The following is a 15601-nucleotide window of genomic DNA, read 5'->3' on the forward strand; positions in this document are numbered from 1 at the left end:
GGAGGTGATTTATTTATTATTCTTCCATTTAGTGAGAACTAAACGGGGGAGACATTCGGTGAGATACTTACTATTGGTTGATGTAAAGAAGCTAAGGAAGGCAGGTGGTGTGTGAACAAGCTCTTCAATAGTCTCCTGTAAGCACATTGCCTTGGATGTATATGCCAGGTCAGTGAGTAAAAGAAGCAGAAACTCCTGCCTTCTTGTATTTGACAGTCTGATGGGACACTTGATATCTGTGGTCTAGGACTTTCTAAAAATAGAAGCTGACTAAAGAACTAAATCTTTTTAGTGAAGATAATATAGTGATTAAATGAAATAATAGGAAGTAATTTAAAATGGAATCACAGAAAGGTAAAAAGCAACCCTAAGTTACGGATTGAGCAAAAGAAAACTTTTTATGGTATTTTGGTCTGTAAATCTTAAATGAAAGCCAGGTACAGGAGCTTTTGATTACTTTCTATAATTTAAGGTGAAATGAAACTATTTTATATGTGGAAATCATTTTTCTGAGAGGGCAAGTTAACCTTTGATGTATCTCACTGTAGTAACAACAAATAAGTTAGACATGAAATTTCAAGAAGAAAATAGCATCAAACTTGATTTCACTAGAAACTAAGACAGGGTTTTAATTAAGTCATGTGTTTTTGAATTCCATGTTACCTTGTCATCATATGCCTGATACTTTCTGTAAGCATATATTGAAGGAATCTTAATGTCTAGAATTCTCCTGTTCCTCAGACCTTTAGTCAGTCAAGGATCAAAGTGCCACATTTTTCTTATTTCCAGGACCATTGAAAATAATAGCTCTATGAAACAGGCACTGTGAATCTGTTTTTCCTTTCCACTCTGAAACCCATCTTATTATGGGAAATTGCTCTGGGTTCAATTATGCCAAAAAGAGTGTTTTAGGATTAAATAAATAGACAGTCTTTCTGCCCCTCAGAATTCCATTTGTAAAGTGCTGAATATAACCAGCTAGAATGACTCAACGTGGGTAGTTTAATTGCTATATAATCATCAGATATTTCTGTCTTCTTACAGTTGCTTTAAAATAGCAAATATTTTAGTTTAAATCTCCAAAGTTTGCAAAAATCCCAATGGTTTTTAAATGAAGTAAGTTGTGAGTATCTGATGAGTTACTTTTTAGTATGTAGCATGTATCTGTGTGGATTTCATGTATTACTTATAAAACAAAAATGGGGTAAAGGAGAGAATTCATTAATAATCACTTCTTCTCTACCAGTTATCCAAGAATTCTGTTACTGACATATTAATATTAATTAGTTGATATAGCACTTACAAATAATGAGTATAAATTAGCATCTCAAATTGGCATAGCATGCATAAAAAAGTACAGATATTTGAAAATCACTAAATTAAATATGAAAGAATAGGGAAAAGGGATGACAAAAAGTATCTAAATTTGTGGAAAGTTAACAAGACTGTCAAACAGAAAAGAGTAAAATTGAAAGTGTAAAATTTCTTTACCTCATTTGAGCAATTATTTTATTGTATTTAAAAGTTAATACATCAAAGGTCTTTGCCAGTGTCTGGTGTCTTATGATTCCCAACTTCAAGAACAACTATTGGTTTCTGGCTATTGGTGTCTTGGAGGATAGTTCAAGAAACTATTCACATGTAAACTTTATTAATGCTTCAGATGAAATTTATTTGCACTTAGGACCACAATCAAATTATACTATTTAAAGCTTACCTTTAAGTAGATACTTATGTGTGCTTACTCTTGTAAGGGTATGCAATATTCTCTGTCACACACCTATACACATGTACATGCATGATCCACATAAATTGTTACATGGATCCTGTATTTTGTGTGAAAAACATCAAGTATGTACAAGTGTTAGTAAAATGAAGGAAATGAGCAGCAAGTTGTTCTGAAGTGCTTGGCATTCTTTCTGACCATCAAGCAGCCTCCTTGAACAGCTGTAAAAAGTACTACACTCTAATATTAAGTAACTGATCCATAGTCACATGCCATAAAAGTCTAATATCAGTTGGTGATTTTCCTTTATAAGTTGTCACAGTTCACTCAGTGCTACATCACTGAGCACTATGGTCTAGTTAGTGTATACACTGAGAATTTTCTGGATTTCTGTCAGTAAGGACACTCCTTGGATGTTAAATGAACATGCTCATACTGTGCTCTGATGTTACCTTCTAAATGAAGCAGATTTTGAGTTTTGAGAAGTATGATGGAAAGGCTGAAGGCAGCTTTCTTTTAAAGGGCTCTGAGCTTACCAATGAGGAATCTGTACTCATGACCAACTCATTGTTTTCAAAGCCACACTCTAAACAAGATCCCACGGTGGGAGTCTTATTTTGACTTATGAATTTTGGGGGAACATTGAGATTGAACCTCTTCTTCCTGTCAGTTACTAACTATAGACATTCACCTTTATTTAAGTGTTGTAATATTGCATGTATTTGTTTTTGAGAGCAGGTGTATGCTAATCTGTGTGAGGATATATGCCATGGCACACAGATGGAGATCAGATAGCAACTTTTCAGAGTGAATCCTCTTTTTGTCTCAATTAACATTTTTCTCTACATTCATCTGTGTGTGTGTGTGTGTGTGTGTGTGTGTGTGTGTGTGTGTGTGAATATGGAGGTCTGGATTGATGTTGGGAACTGTCCTCAATGGCTCTTTCTACCTTGTTTTTGATCAGAGTCACCCACTGGATAATCTGTCTCTGTCTGCTTGCTTTGGTGACTTCCTAATGTTTGCCATCAAAGCCTGGACTTACAAGGGTTTCCAGGCCCATGACATTTCCATGGGGTCGAAGAATCTGCCCTTTGGCCCTTGCATCTGCAGTGACATATACTTAACCCCTAAGCCACGTTCCCTTCCCCTTAATCAACTTTTGAAAAGCATTTTCTCTGCTTTAGAATTATTCATTTGTTAAGAAGATTAATTTATATTTTGATTATCAAATGTCTGTCACAGATGGATATATTTTCTCTTTCTCCAAAAGATAAAAGCAAATTATTACTTAAAGTAAAGTAGTATTGGGTTATTGGCAGATAACTACACTGATAATGTAGTGATTATAGATGCAGATATTGAGGGATAAGCAATAAAACGTGGCGAGTCTTACTTTCTAATATAAGGGTAATTGCCAAGCATTTAACTACTGAGAGACTTTGATCATACATGAACTTAAAACTCATCCTGACTTAGGATGTATTGGGCTCTGTGGTTGGTCACTTGTTTTCTGGGAATTCCATGCTGGCATATCCAGTTGTCTGCCCTTCACAAGTTCTTTCTCTGATGTCCACTTTCTACAGATGCTGCTCCTATGTTGGTCGACGTGGGAATGGCCCTCAAGCCATCTCTATTGGGAAGAACTGTGACAAGTTTGGAATCGTTGTTCATGAACTGGGCCATGTGATAGGCTTTTGGCATGAACACACCCGCCCAGATCGAGACAACCATGTCACCATTATAAGAGAGAATATCCAGCCAGGTGAGAGCTTTGGGAGCCTGCAAACTAACCTTTCTACACCAGGCAATCCTTTCTTCGTGTAGTATAGTCAACATTTTAATGTATTAAAACTTGCTATTTCTAGGCTTTCTTTCCTAAGATGTAGTTCTTTTATTTTAAATATGGATGCATTTCATGTATGGGCATGAAATCTTGAGCAATAAGCTGACAGTAAACCTTTTTTATACATAGTTCTTTGGTTCATGCTGTATAGACTTAAAGGGGTTCAGGGTTTGCCACTGTGTACTATAAGTATAGGTGTCAATGCTGTCAGGTATAATTTCTGGAGCAAACTCCAGTTGAGTCCTTCCCAAGACACTCTTAATAGTTTCCTGAAGATTTTTCTTCTTACACTTGACTCTACTTAAGATATATTTTTAAGAATGTTTTTCACTAGTTTAAATATAGTTTATGGAAAATTACAATTTTGTCTTAGAGTCTTGTGATAGATAATATACTTATTGTAAAATTTTTGTATTTCTTTCAACTCTCATATTCAGAAATACGAGTATATTTCATTTGAGGAAATTCCCAAGTCTTGTTTGGCATTTTGGTGTAGTATGTATTTTAAGCACAAACAAAATCAAAGGGGGTCTCTTTTTAATTCATAGCCAATTAAAGGACTGTGTTGAATTTCTTAGGATATTCTGTAATAAATACCATTTATATCCTTGTTGGATTCTCATCTACTTCATCCTAGTTGCCACAGCACTAGTTGTGGAAAACTGCTATAAAAATGGAAAGCTTAGGCTTAGTATGAATTATGTGCATAGACCCAGATAAGCATGTGTGAAAAAGGAATAATAGGCCTTCTTTGGTAACACCATGGAGTCTAAGAAAAGCATAGCAAATATTACTTTGGCAAAAATTAGAATTAAGAAAATTTTAGATGAAATGAAGTAAGCAATGAATTAAAATTATGATGGGATATTTAGGCTGCAGCTCTCATAACAATTTTTAGCTCTGTCTTACTGCTTATGATAACTTATAAATAGGGAATTGGTTATTAATTATTAATTGCCCAGGGAAGTTAGATCACCAAGAATAGGATTCATCTCTATAGGTCTAGGGAATTTATGTTTAGCCACATACTGGGAAATAATTAAAAGATTTTGTCCTCATTACTGTTATATCACTGTGGTAAGACATCCTGACCAAGGTGAGTTACAGAAGAGTTTATTTGGGTCTTAATGTTTTAGAGGGTTGGAGTTGTAGTACATGATTGCCATGACAGAGAGCATGACTTCAGGCAGAAGGGCACTGCAATGGAGCTGTAGCTGAGAGCTTACATCTTGATCTGCAAGTAGGCAAAAGAAAGAGATAAATGGGACAGATATAGACTTTTAGAACCTCCAAAACCGCCCCAAATGACACACTTCTTCTAACAGTTCCATTAACTGAGCACCAAGTGTTCAAGTGTAAGAGCCTATGGGGTCCATTCTCATTTAAACTATCATGGATTGTAAACACAGCTCAGATTTGAAAAACTCTATCTGCTGTAGGACCTTTAACTTGGGGTGGGGAAGATGAAGTTAAAGTCCTGGAGAAGAAGCATAAATAGTTTCTGTGGGATGAATAGATTCTCAGTATTTGAGCAGGAAAGGGCAAGAAGAAGATATGCAGTCTCAACAAGGCTTTAGGGCACCATGAGTGGGAGTCTTCAGAAGTTTTATTCCAGGCAACAATACGAACATGGCACTATCAAATGGAACAAGAAACGTGGAATAGGAATAAACAGGACAAACACTAATAAACAAAAACAAATAAAAAGACAAATGCTAATTTCTTTTAGTCTAATTCTGGATTGGAAAATCCTGTGATAATCTTTCTTGGTAGCAAAAGAGTGATAAGAATGGATTTTGAGGAATCTAGAAGTAAACATTTAGTAGTGTATTTGACTATTTAATCCGAGGAACAGCAAAAAAGGTTGCATACACAAGATGGACAGCAACAATACTTCAACGACATTTAGAGAATGTCTTCTGAAATACTGCAGGAACATCTATGAAATGAGAGCAAAGTTAGTGGAATATGGTATCCAAGCTGAACGAACAAATCATTTTTCTTGAATGATATAATCAGTAGACCAAAACCAAAGAAAATTCATATGGCTAGGTGGAATATCTAGGATCTTGAACAGTTTCCAGTGTTCATCTTAAAATTATACATTAAGAGTAAAACGAAGAGAAGGTGATATTTCTGAAGCTCCTTTCAAGCACCAAGTACATGAGAGATTTGCTGTTTACCATCTTTGTATTGTCCTTTGTCTGTCAATCAGTTTTTTCATGTGGACCAAGAAAACAAAACAAACTTATAAGGGAGGCAATATTAGAAAATGGCCTCTTCTCCTGAGTGTATTTCTGATTCAAAATAGAGATATAAACAGTAATAGGAAAAGTATACCTTTGAATACTGCTTTTGATTAAACATTCAGACTAACAGGAAAAAGAACAGTTACTGGATGAAGTTTCCTGATTGACTGGAACTACCACAGTGGAAAGATTCCAGACTGAAAATATCCACATTTCAGGTTAATTGTTTGTGCATTTATGACTTGTTGTGCCTCAGAAGCTTGAGAGTAGGTGGCTTTTCAAGTGTAATGTCTGAAACACACAAACTCGGGCTTTAAATTTACACATTAAGTATTTGACTATGATAAAAATAAAATTTGTGTGAAGACCTGGTTATTTGAATTTATGCTAGACCATAGTTGTGAATATGTATTTTAAATTATCATTATTCATGTAATATAACACACATATATACACATATATATAATGAATATATATATATATATAAATTTAAAGACTACCATGAGATGGATAAATAGTATGCAGAAGAACAGCATGGATTTCTTTATCTCCTTCTGTAGAAATTAGGTCATTGTTCCACTCGAGTATTATGTTCCAATTAGACATTAGAGTGAGGACATATGGTTTTGTTTTTTACATATGAATAGATGTGTGTATGAAAACAAGCAATAATAACATTGTTCACTTAGTAAATCCCAAAAAGGAGGTAGGTCCCAGCTTTCTGTTGCCTTTTCTTTCATTTACAAGACTTCTCTGATGTTGTTTTTCCTGAACTTTTAGGTCAAGAGTACAATTTTCTGAAGATGGAGCCTGGAGAAGTGAACTCTCTCGGGGAAAGATATGATTTTGACAGTATCATGCACTATGCCAGGAACACCTTCTCAAGGTTGGAGTCTCAGGTTATACCTTTTGTCTTTTCATTCCTTTTTTTCTTGTGACTCCCCAAAAAGCTGTGTTTATCTTTAGAACGAGAGCCACTTTCAAATATTACTGCATTGGGCAAAAAAATGGAGCAAAGAAACAGTGGTGAACACTCATACCAACAGCATATATTCATGTAAAAGATATTTAAAAATTTTACATCCCTATTAAAAGTATAAACTGAAAGTGATATTGAGAATGCTAGAGATTAAGCAATTTTATAGCCTCAAGTTATTAAATATTCAGGGAAAGCAATTATCTAACCACTCAGCATGCTAAACTGGCAAAGAATTATTTAATACAAATTGAGAATTCCCAGGTCAAATATGTGATTTGTGTTGCATGGAAGTTCCATGTCATATGCTCGAATTATGTTTTTGTTTGGGTACACTCCCTTTATGAATCACTTACACCAGCGACTTGATTTAAGTAGATGAAATCTGAAAGGCTATTTCAGGAAGATATTTTATTTTCATGTGGTTTAAAATTTATATTTACACTCCATTTATCAATATAAGATTGTGACCGTAATCACTAATGTCTTATTTTGAATTGTTATAAGTTGGAGTTTTGATCTCTTTCATCCTCAAAATTCTACCAAGTCAGTAGATCTCAAGTGAGGAAGTTGGAATTCAAACACCATGTTCCACCATCTCCTTTTCAAGTCACTGATGCTCATTTTGAAATTGAATGCCAATTTACTCACGTTTTGTGAAATTGTTGTTGTTCACCTTTGTCTGTTTCATTTGCATCTATTTATGTTTTTTAAAAATCAGAGTCATAAAGAAAGAACAAAGTCAATTTTATTCCTAGGTTCACTTTTTAATGAAAATTCAAATGGCAGTTTGCTGATGATCCCTTAAAACGTGGATACATTTTAAAGCTGCCTATATTTAAAAAAATTAAACTTTAAAAGGTGTCAAGTGTTAACAGGCCTTTGAAAATAGTTCTTTTTAAAAGTACATACAATAGACACATTTATTCACAGATATATCTATTCAAACAGGGCAACATTCAAATGGTTATTGTTCCTGGAATTGCAATTTAAGTTTCAGTAAAAATACACCCAGAAATCTGGACTGCAATTAGAGCTATAAAATTTTATTGTTAGGTTAGAACTTGGAATTGAATTAAGTTTTCCATAGAAATATGTAAGAATTAATGTGTGGGTCTCATTTCAGACAAGACTTTTCTGTCATGGCTCTGAATTATTTAGAATTAACCTGAGGTTTAGTTCTTTGGAAAATGGGAGGTACTGAAGAGAAGCCAAAAGGACAAAAGCTCTTTCTAGTCATCATAGATGGTGTCTTAAGTTTGAATTGTCTGTCTCCCTTTAGTCTGTCCTTTATGCATTATTTGAAACTGTCACCATGAATCAGCACATTCTCGCTGCCTGCAATCTGTTTGTCCCACATTGTCTTAGTCTATCAGCCTTGGAAATTCTTACTGTACTAAAACTATCTATTCATCTCCCAACCGCTTGACTGTATGCACACTTGCACAAGGTCAAAGAAGCCCAATTCCCAGCATGGAATGGAGGGGAATCCTATCACTCCTGAGGAGCTATTGACAACTAATAGTTACTAGGAGAAGATGGTCATGTTTTCTCCAGGAGTGAGGCATCTGATAAGTTGTTTTTAGTACAAGAAATGGCCCTAAACCCATATTCATTCTGAGAGTATTAACTGAATGTACTGAGAACTTGAAATTGAGAAGGAAAAATAGTGTAGTGGGGAAAGGTATTAGAGGAATAGGAGGGTAGGGAATGGGTATGGGATTGGTCAAAACTCATTATACACATATATGTAATTCTCAAACAAATCCATTCTATACATTTTCATTAAACATCTACATTTTAATATTACATATATAGCCATTAAAAGATAGTTATCTGGTTGATTAACTCATAATATTTTAGTTTGAATCTGTAAAGAGTTTGCTTAATGCTATATTTAAACAAATAATTATAGATGATGACAGATTTGCCACCTCAAAAGTATTTGTAGTTCCTGTTTTTAATATGTCAAAACTACATAAATAAAATTTTATCATGTTTACCATTTTATGCTGTTTGCTTCCCTAGATTTAATAATGTATTCATTGTTATAAAACACATCCCCTGAATATTTTATGTTTCAAAATGGAAAGAGCATACCTATTAGACAGCTCTGCTTCTTTATTGTGTTCATTCCCCAGCACCCTCAGTATCCTTTTATTTCCAAATTCTATGACTTCAACAATTTTGTATACTTTCTGTGATTGAAATCACACATATTTTCCATTTGTGACTGGCATGTTGCACTTGGGATTATTTCCTTATCACTCATCATAGCATGATTCATTTCTATGATGCTGATGAAGGATATTATCGTGTGTGTGTGTTGTGTGTGTGTGTGCATATGCATGTGTATCTCTGAATGTGTCTGTGTGTACACATGCTTGCATGTGTATTGTGTGTATATGTGTATCTCTCTGTGTGTTTGTGTGTGAATGTACCCATGTGATTGTGTGTATGTGTGTGTGTGTGTGCGTGCGTGAACACAGACATACACATCAGTTGACAGTTGGGCTGCTAGTCACTGGAATTTCTCCCATTTTCAGGTGACCTAAGTAGCATTGGGATGAACAGGATACACAGATACATAGGAGAGGTGTTGCTTTCCATTGCTTTCTCTGTTATCCCAAGAAACTGGCATGCAAGTTCACATATTAGTATGATCTAAGTTTTTCATTTCCAACATTGTGTGGTCCCAACAAGTGGGCACGGACTTCCATCCTCTAAGGCCTTCCAAGTGCCTTTTGGTTTGTGTTGTCTTAATAGTAAGAATCAAGCCGGCAGTGGTGGCGCACGACTTTAATCCCAGCACTTGGGAGGCAGAGGCAGGTGGATCTCTGTGAGTTCGAGGCCAGGATGGACCGACAGCCTCCAAAACAATACAGAGAAACCCTGTCTTGTAAAACAAAACAAAAAAACAAACAAAAAACAAAAAAAAGAATCTAATCAAGGTTGTGAGGACACTATGTTGTGATTTTTATTTACATCCCTCTCTCACTAGAATTGTTTTACAAAGGGTGGAAGTCCAGTTTGTTTAATTTACTGTTATAAATTGAGGCCTAGAACTGTGTTTAGTAAATTTTTTCAACAGAAGGTATAAGTGGAGCTGAAAATGCTAATCTATGACCAGCAATCCAGATGCAATATGTTCAGTTTCATATTTTGTAATAGAGTATCTGTTTGCTTATCTCAATTTAAAATATTTTATATTTTCCTTAATTAATTTAAGAGATTTTATACAAAGTGCAAAATCTTCTATTCTTTTTCATTCTTTCCTTAAGAGTTCATGTATACACTCCAGACTTCTATCCCTTTGAAGACTTTTCCAGTCCATTCAACATTTCTTCTGAATGTTTGATTTGCATTGCAAAGTTAGAATTATTTTTAGTGCATTGCAGTCAGAATTTTAAATTATGTATATTAGGAAAATAGCAAGTTCATACCACAATCTGGAGTCTAAAAGAAGTCTATCTGTGGCTAATGCTTAATAAGCCATCAGTAACTTTTTATCAGTTATTGATTTTATCCTAATAAATTAAATAATGCCTGAATTTGGTTAATATTGTCAAGTATAATTGGTTACTCTGTTTACTCTTATTTTTCCAACATGATTGGCAGTACTATTTGGAAACCGAGCACAGCTAGCTTCAGTTAGTTTAACTAAAATTTTACTTAACTTTTGGCTCTTTCATTTTTTAATAAACTCAAAATTGCCTGCACAAGTGCTTATTTTTCTTCCTTTGTAAGAATTACTTTGCAATTTGATGGATCTAAGGAATTCTTAGATCAATATGGGGGAATAAAACAAAAGCCACAGTGCCCTTTGTGGGTTATTGTCAAATAAACCTATTTTAAAAAACATAACAACACACACACACATTTAAGAAAAAACTTACTCCTCACTTTCTGGAAGTTAAACATGTTTATACACTTTATACCCCCTATCCTTGCTCTGATGAGAGTGTTTTGAATGCCTAGTATCCTGCCTTAATTTCAGCCTACTATAACTGCCGATTGACTCCAGGAAAAGTGACTCTTATACTTGTTATGACTATGTAACTTATAATTTGATGACTTAGGTATGGTTTACTTCTGCATTTCCAGGGGGATGTTTCTGGACACAATTCTCCCTTCCCGTGATGATAATGGCATCCGTCCTGCAATTGGTCAAAGGACCCGTTTAAGCAAAGGAGATATAGCACAAGCAAGAAAGCTGTATCGCTGTCCAGGTACTGCACAATAAACACAGAAGACTTGTATGTGTCCCTGAACTTCTCCAGAAAATGAGACCTTGATTTCCTTAACTGTTTTCTTGTCTGTTTTTATGTTTGCCTGTATCAAATTCAGCAATTTAAATGAGGATAAAGAGAACTTTAGAATATGGCTAGCTGGAAACTGAATTGAGAATTAAACTCATAAATGGTCACAGAGCTAGAGAAATTTCAGTTCCCTTCTATGGTAAAAGTTTTTGCAGAAAATTGAGGATGTTGTCCATATTTGATATGCTATCAAAATTTTAAGATGGCACTTACTTAAAAACTATTCATTACTAAATTACTGGGGGACTCTTACATGAAATCTGTCATAACTTCTGGAGTTGGTCATGGATATTTTCTTTAAGAGAGTGCAAGTTGGTTCATTTGCAAAAATTAAAATGTGGTCATGGGCATATAGCATAGACATTTTGAAGAGATTATAAACTAGCGTACAATTAAAGGTGAATAAATCTAGAGTACAAAAGTGAAATGGCTGAATAATCCCAGGGAATGGCTAGAAAGTTCATAATTCAGTACAGATGATGACATTAATTCACTGATTTGAGATCGTAGATTTTATTGGACCTTTTCTAAGCCGAAAGGATTCATTTGTAAAAATCAAATTTTCTAGAGGAAAATTTTAAGAATGTTTCTTCAAATTTTATTGTAATAGATTTCTTAAAATATAAGCCTACTAAATGTTCAAGAGATTTATATAGTTACAATTTAATGCCGTACTTAAAACCTATGCATGCTAATTATTCAACATTGAAAGAAAACTAATATTTTTAAATATAATTTGTGTCTGTGTATCAAATTTTCACATATACTTCATATGAATTATAATATGATGTAGCTTCCACTCTTATGAGTTCACTATGTGCCATAACTGATAGTTTTTATTAATGAAGTAAGGTCAATTGTTTATGCACGCTCGTGATCCATGAGAAAGCTATTGTGGGTTTTTAAGGTAGTGTGGAATGTGAGTTGCTCTTTACAGCTCTTGCATCACAAGGGACAAGACATGTGTCAAATTGCAGAATCCTACCAAATTTGCTTATTCTCAGTCTTTGGCTAAAATTGTGTTGGTGAATAAAGCCAATAAAAAATGATCTGGCTACTTTTTATGCCAACATTTTTTCCATTCAGTTATCTCCAATGACCTCTTAGGTCTGTGTATATGTTATAGAACAATTTTGAGTTTAAAAAAATTTGAAGTGAGCATTAATCAGGTAATGGGGGTAGTTGGATACACAGACTGTGGCTTTTATTGTCTGTGATAATAGTACCATCTTCCAAAAGGACATGTTAATAGTGAGCTGGCTGCAAAGACCTGTGATAACTCTTAGGAATACAGAAAATAGCTTAAAATATTCAAATAGTATACACAGTGTATATATTGTTAAATTCTTCAAATTACTATTAACTATATATAGGAATATATATTAATCCATGCCTTATAATGTATATTTAGACACACACACACACACACACACACACACACACACACAAATACATGACACTTCAGTTACCTATTACAGCCATTGACTCTTCATCATGGAAAAGTTTAATGTAATAGCAGAATTTGATTTTTAAGGTGCTATTAAAAAGATGTGTTTCTTAGAGTTTTGAATTGCTTTCACTTAAATTTCTTGCTCTTAGTTTTAGAACCAGGTGAAAAATCTTCTTTGTGTATTATGGTAAGAATAAAGGTGATTCTTTGTAGCCGAGGAACTCTGCTGAAATAATACACTATATTCGGCCATATTATAGAGCCTGATAAGGTTCCTGAGACAGGAGTGTAGGGCTAATTACTACTGTGATTGGGAGATATCTGAACTCTTGCCATCCAAAGTCCTGATGGCTTGCTATTTTTCTAATAACCTATTATTTTTGTTTTTACATTTTTATTTAATTTCTTTTTCATTTTCATACCAACCACAGTTCCACGTCTCTCCCCTTCTCCCATTCCCCACATTTACCCATCCCACCCTCATCCACTGAACACCTAATAATGTTGACTACTATTATTGTTCCTTATATCTTCTAAACTGTCAGGATAAAAATTGCTCACTTGGAGGTGAACAAATGGGTCACTGTGGCTAATCTTCATCCTACCTTTATCCCAGTGCTTACTAATTAATCCATAAGGGAAGTGGTTTACAGCATACCGGATCTTAGTAAATTGTCCATCATTTTCTAATTGTTTCTCATTCTGAATCCCTCGCCTTACAATTCTCCTATTTTCAGAAATATTATCTTAGTTTCTTTAATGTTAAGGTTATTTTATTTTATTTCTAAAATTATTAATTGAAATTTTCTGTTACAGGCACTGTTCTTTGCATGCATTTTTTCTTCATTTATTTCTATAATTCTGTAACTATGTTGTCTATAAGTACTTTGCATTTACACCAATATTAACACTAATATTTTCTCAGAGAATTTTTCTCATTTAAGTCTGTGAAGTGTTTGAACTTTCTGTTACTATAACAAGCTCTTGAAATAATCATTTAATGAAGATTAAATATCTAACATATACATTGAAGTTCCAGTCCATGGTCAATTGGCATCATTGCTTTTGAGACAGTGGCAGGACAGCTCCTTCTAGCAAAAGTGTGTGACAGAGCATACTTACTGCCCTGAGAAGGGGTGTGGGTCCCAATTCTGTGAGGACTTACTTCTTCAGGATCCATTTTCTAGTTGGATTACTATGTAAACCCTTTGCCATATGGGCCTTTGAGAAAATACTGTACTCTGAAACAGCGCCAAATGACATAGTGAAGTTAGAAGAGTGTTTGACTTCTCTGCTCAAGTAGGGCACATTCGTTGGTATGAGTGTTTGCCTTGTATGTCCCAAGTTCACGCCACAGCACTACAAACAAGAACTTATCTCGTGATAAGTTAATTGCTTTCATTTTCCAAACTATTACTGAGATATTCGATGCCATGTCATTATCCTTGACCCTAATGAAACAACAGCATGGAATTTGATTAACAAAGTAGGTGTTTTTCAGTCAACAAAACTGATCAAAAGCTTTTGAAATTTGCGTTATTTTGAGGTTACTAAGCACAGGATTGTAATTAAAATTGCCCTCTCATCCCTGCATTTGCTATTTGTGGACAAGTATATGAGTATATCCTGCCATCTGTCATTGTTGTTTTTTTTTCTCCCCAGTTCCTACTCTGTAGCTTAGGCTGGCCTCCAACCCAAGGTACTTTTTCTGCCTTAAGCTAGAGAGAGCTGAGATTGCAGATGTGAGCTACCATACTCAGCCAAAGTTTGATTTTTATATTTGAGCATAAATCAATCAAGGGTGTGGTAGGTTGAGTCTGTGAGCAGGAGACAGCGCTGCTTATTGAAAAAAAATTCAAATTGCTGAGTGAAGCTTCCATTGAAAGGCTTTTACATTTTTATGTTGTAATCAGACCATATTTATAGAGTGATAATTTTTAAATTATGCTATAATTTGGTTTCTAATTTAGGAAAAGCTAGTTCTTGTCAGAAGAGTATAGTTCATGTAGATTTGTGAATCAGCTATTTTATTATTTTAATCCTACTGTAGAAAACACAGCCTCAATTTCATTTGGCTAGGAGAGGCTTTGATTAGTCATGGAATTTCTTCATAAAATTGTGGAGAAATCTATTTTTTTCATAAAACACATTCAACTCTCCAGTTATTACTTAACAAATAAACACATCTTTCTTAGAAACACATCTTGTAATGCTAACAGATGGCATGTTTCAAGGAACCTAAGCCACTCAGTAACTGTGTTAAATTATGTGCGTCTGACCTTGAACATTTTCATTTTATTCTATGATCTCTTTATCTGTCTTGTTCGTCAGAATAAGCATTGCTTACTCCTACTTTGTTGTGCAAACTTTGTGTCTGTTTTGCTCATGATATAAATATTTATGTTATCTCGGACTGTTTTCATAGTTCTGTTTTACATTTTCAGAGTCATTATCTTTCTTTATTTAACACAAGATATGCAGAGTCATTTATAATTTATTGAGTATTTGATGAGATGAGAATTCACATGCTGAGGGTTATGCCTTAGATCCAAGGAATGTCTCCCAGTTTTGAGTGCAGTATCCTTCACAGGGAAGACCCTGTGTTCTAAGATTTTTGAATGAAGGTTGTGAAGATGACCAGCTGATGTGGGGAAGAAATTCTTAAAGAGTTCATCAAGTCCACCCAGAATCACAGCGTGCATTGCATGCCCCTTACAAAACTTGTGGGAAAACTAACAGAATTGTTTCATTGACCTACAGCTAGCCTTAAAACCATGTAGCTGGCAACATGCAATTTCAAGTGATTGATAGCTTATTTCCAAAGAATAATATAAAGTTAGAAAGAGAAAACTATATAGTCTCTCTTCTAGAAATAGTTACATGTTAGTGAAAAAAGAAAAATGAAACAGAGAAACAATATGTATAGAACATTCTAGAAAATGGGTATTTTTCATAAAGGTGCTTAAAGATGTATTTATTTTTATTTTAGTTGTATGAGTGTTTTGCTCACATATATGTTCATGCGTATGAGTTCATGG

General features: G+C 34.4%; 1 protein-coding gene across 1 annotated transcript in view; it reads left to right on the forward strand.

Annotated features, from left to right (window-relative positions):
• Tll1 (tolloid like 1) overlaps nt 1–15601 on the forward strand; it is a 173062-nt gene that overhangs the window by 97421 nt on the left and 60040 nt on the right. The window contains 3 exon segments of the mRNA XM_040742235.1: nt 3310–3488; nt 6599–6704; nt 10899–11023. Of these exon segments, the coding sequence (XP_040598169.1) occupies nt 3310–3488; nt 6599–6704; nt 10899–11023 (410 nt within the window).

This window comes from Mesocricetus auratus, unplaced genomic scaffold (assembly GCF_017639785.1).
Source record: "Mesocricetus auratus isolate SY011 unplaced genomic scaffold, BCM_Maur_2.0 Super-Scaffold_6731, whole genome shotgun sequence".
NCBI lineage: Eukaryota > Metazoa > Chordata > Mammalia > Rodentia > Cricetidae > Mesocricetus > Mesocricetus auratus.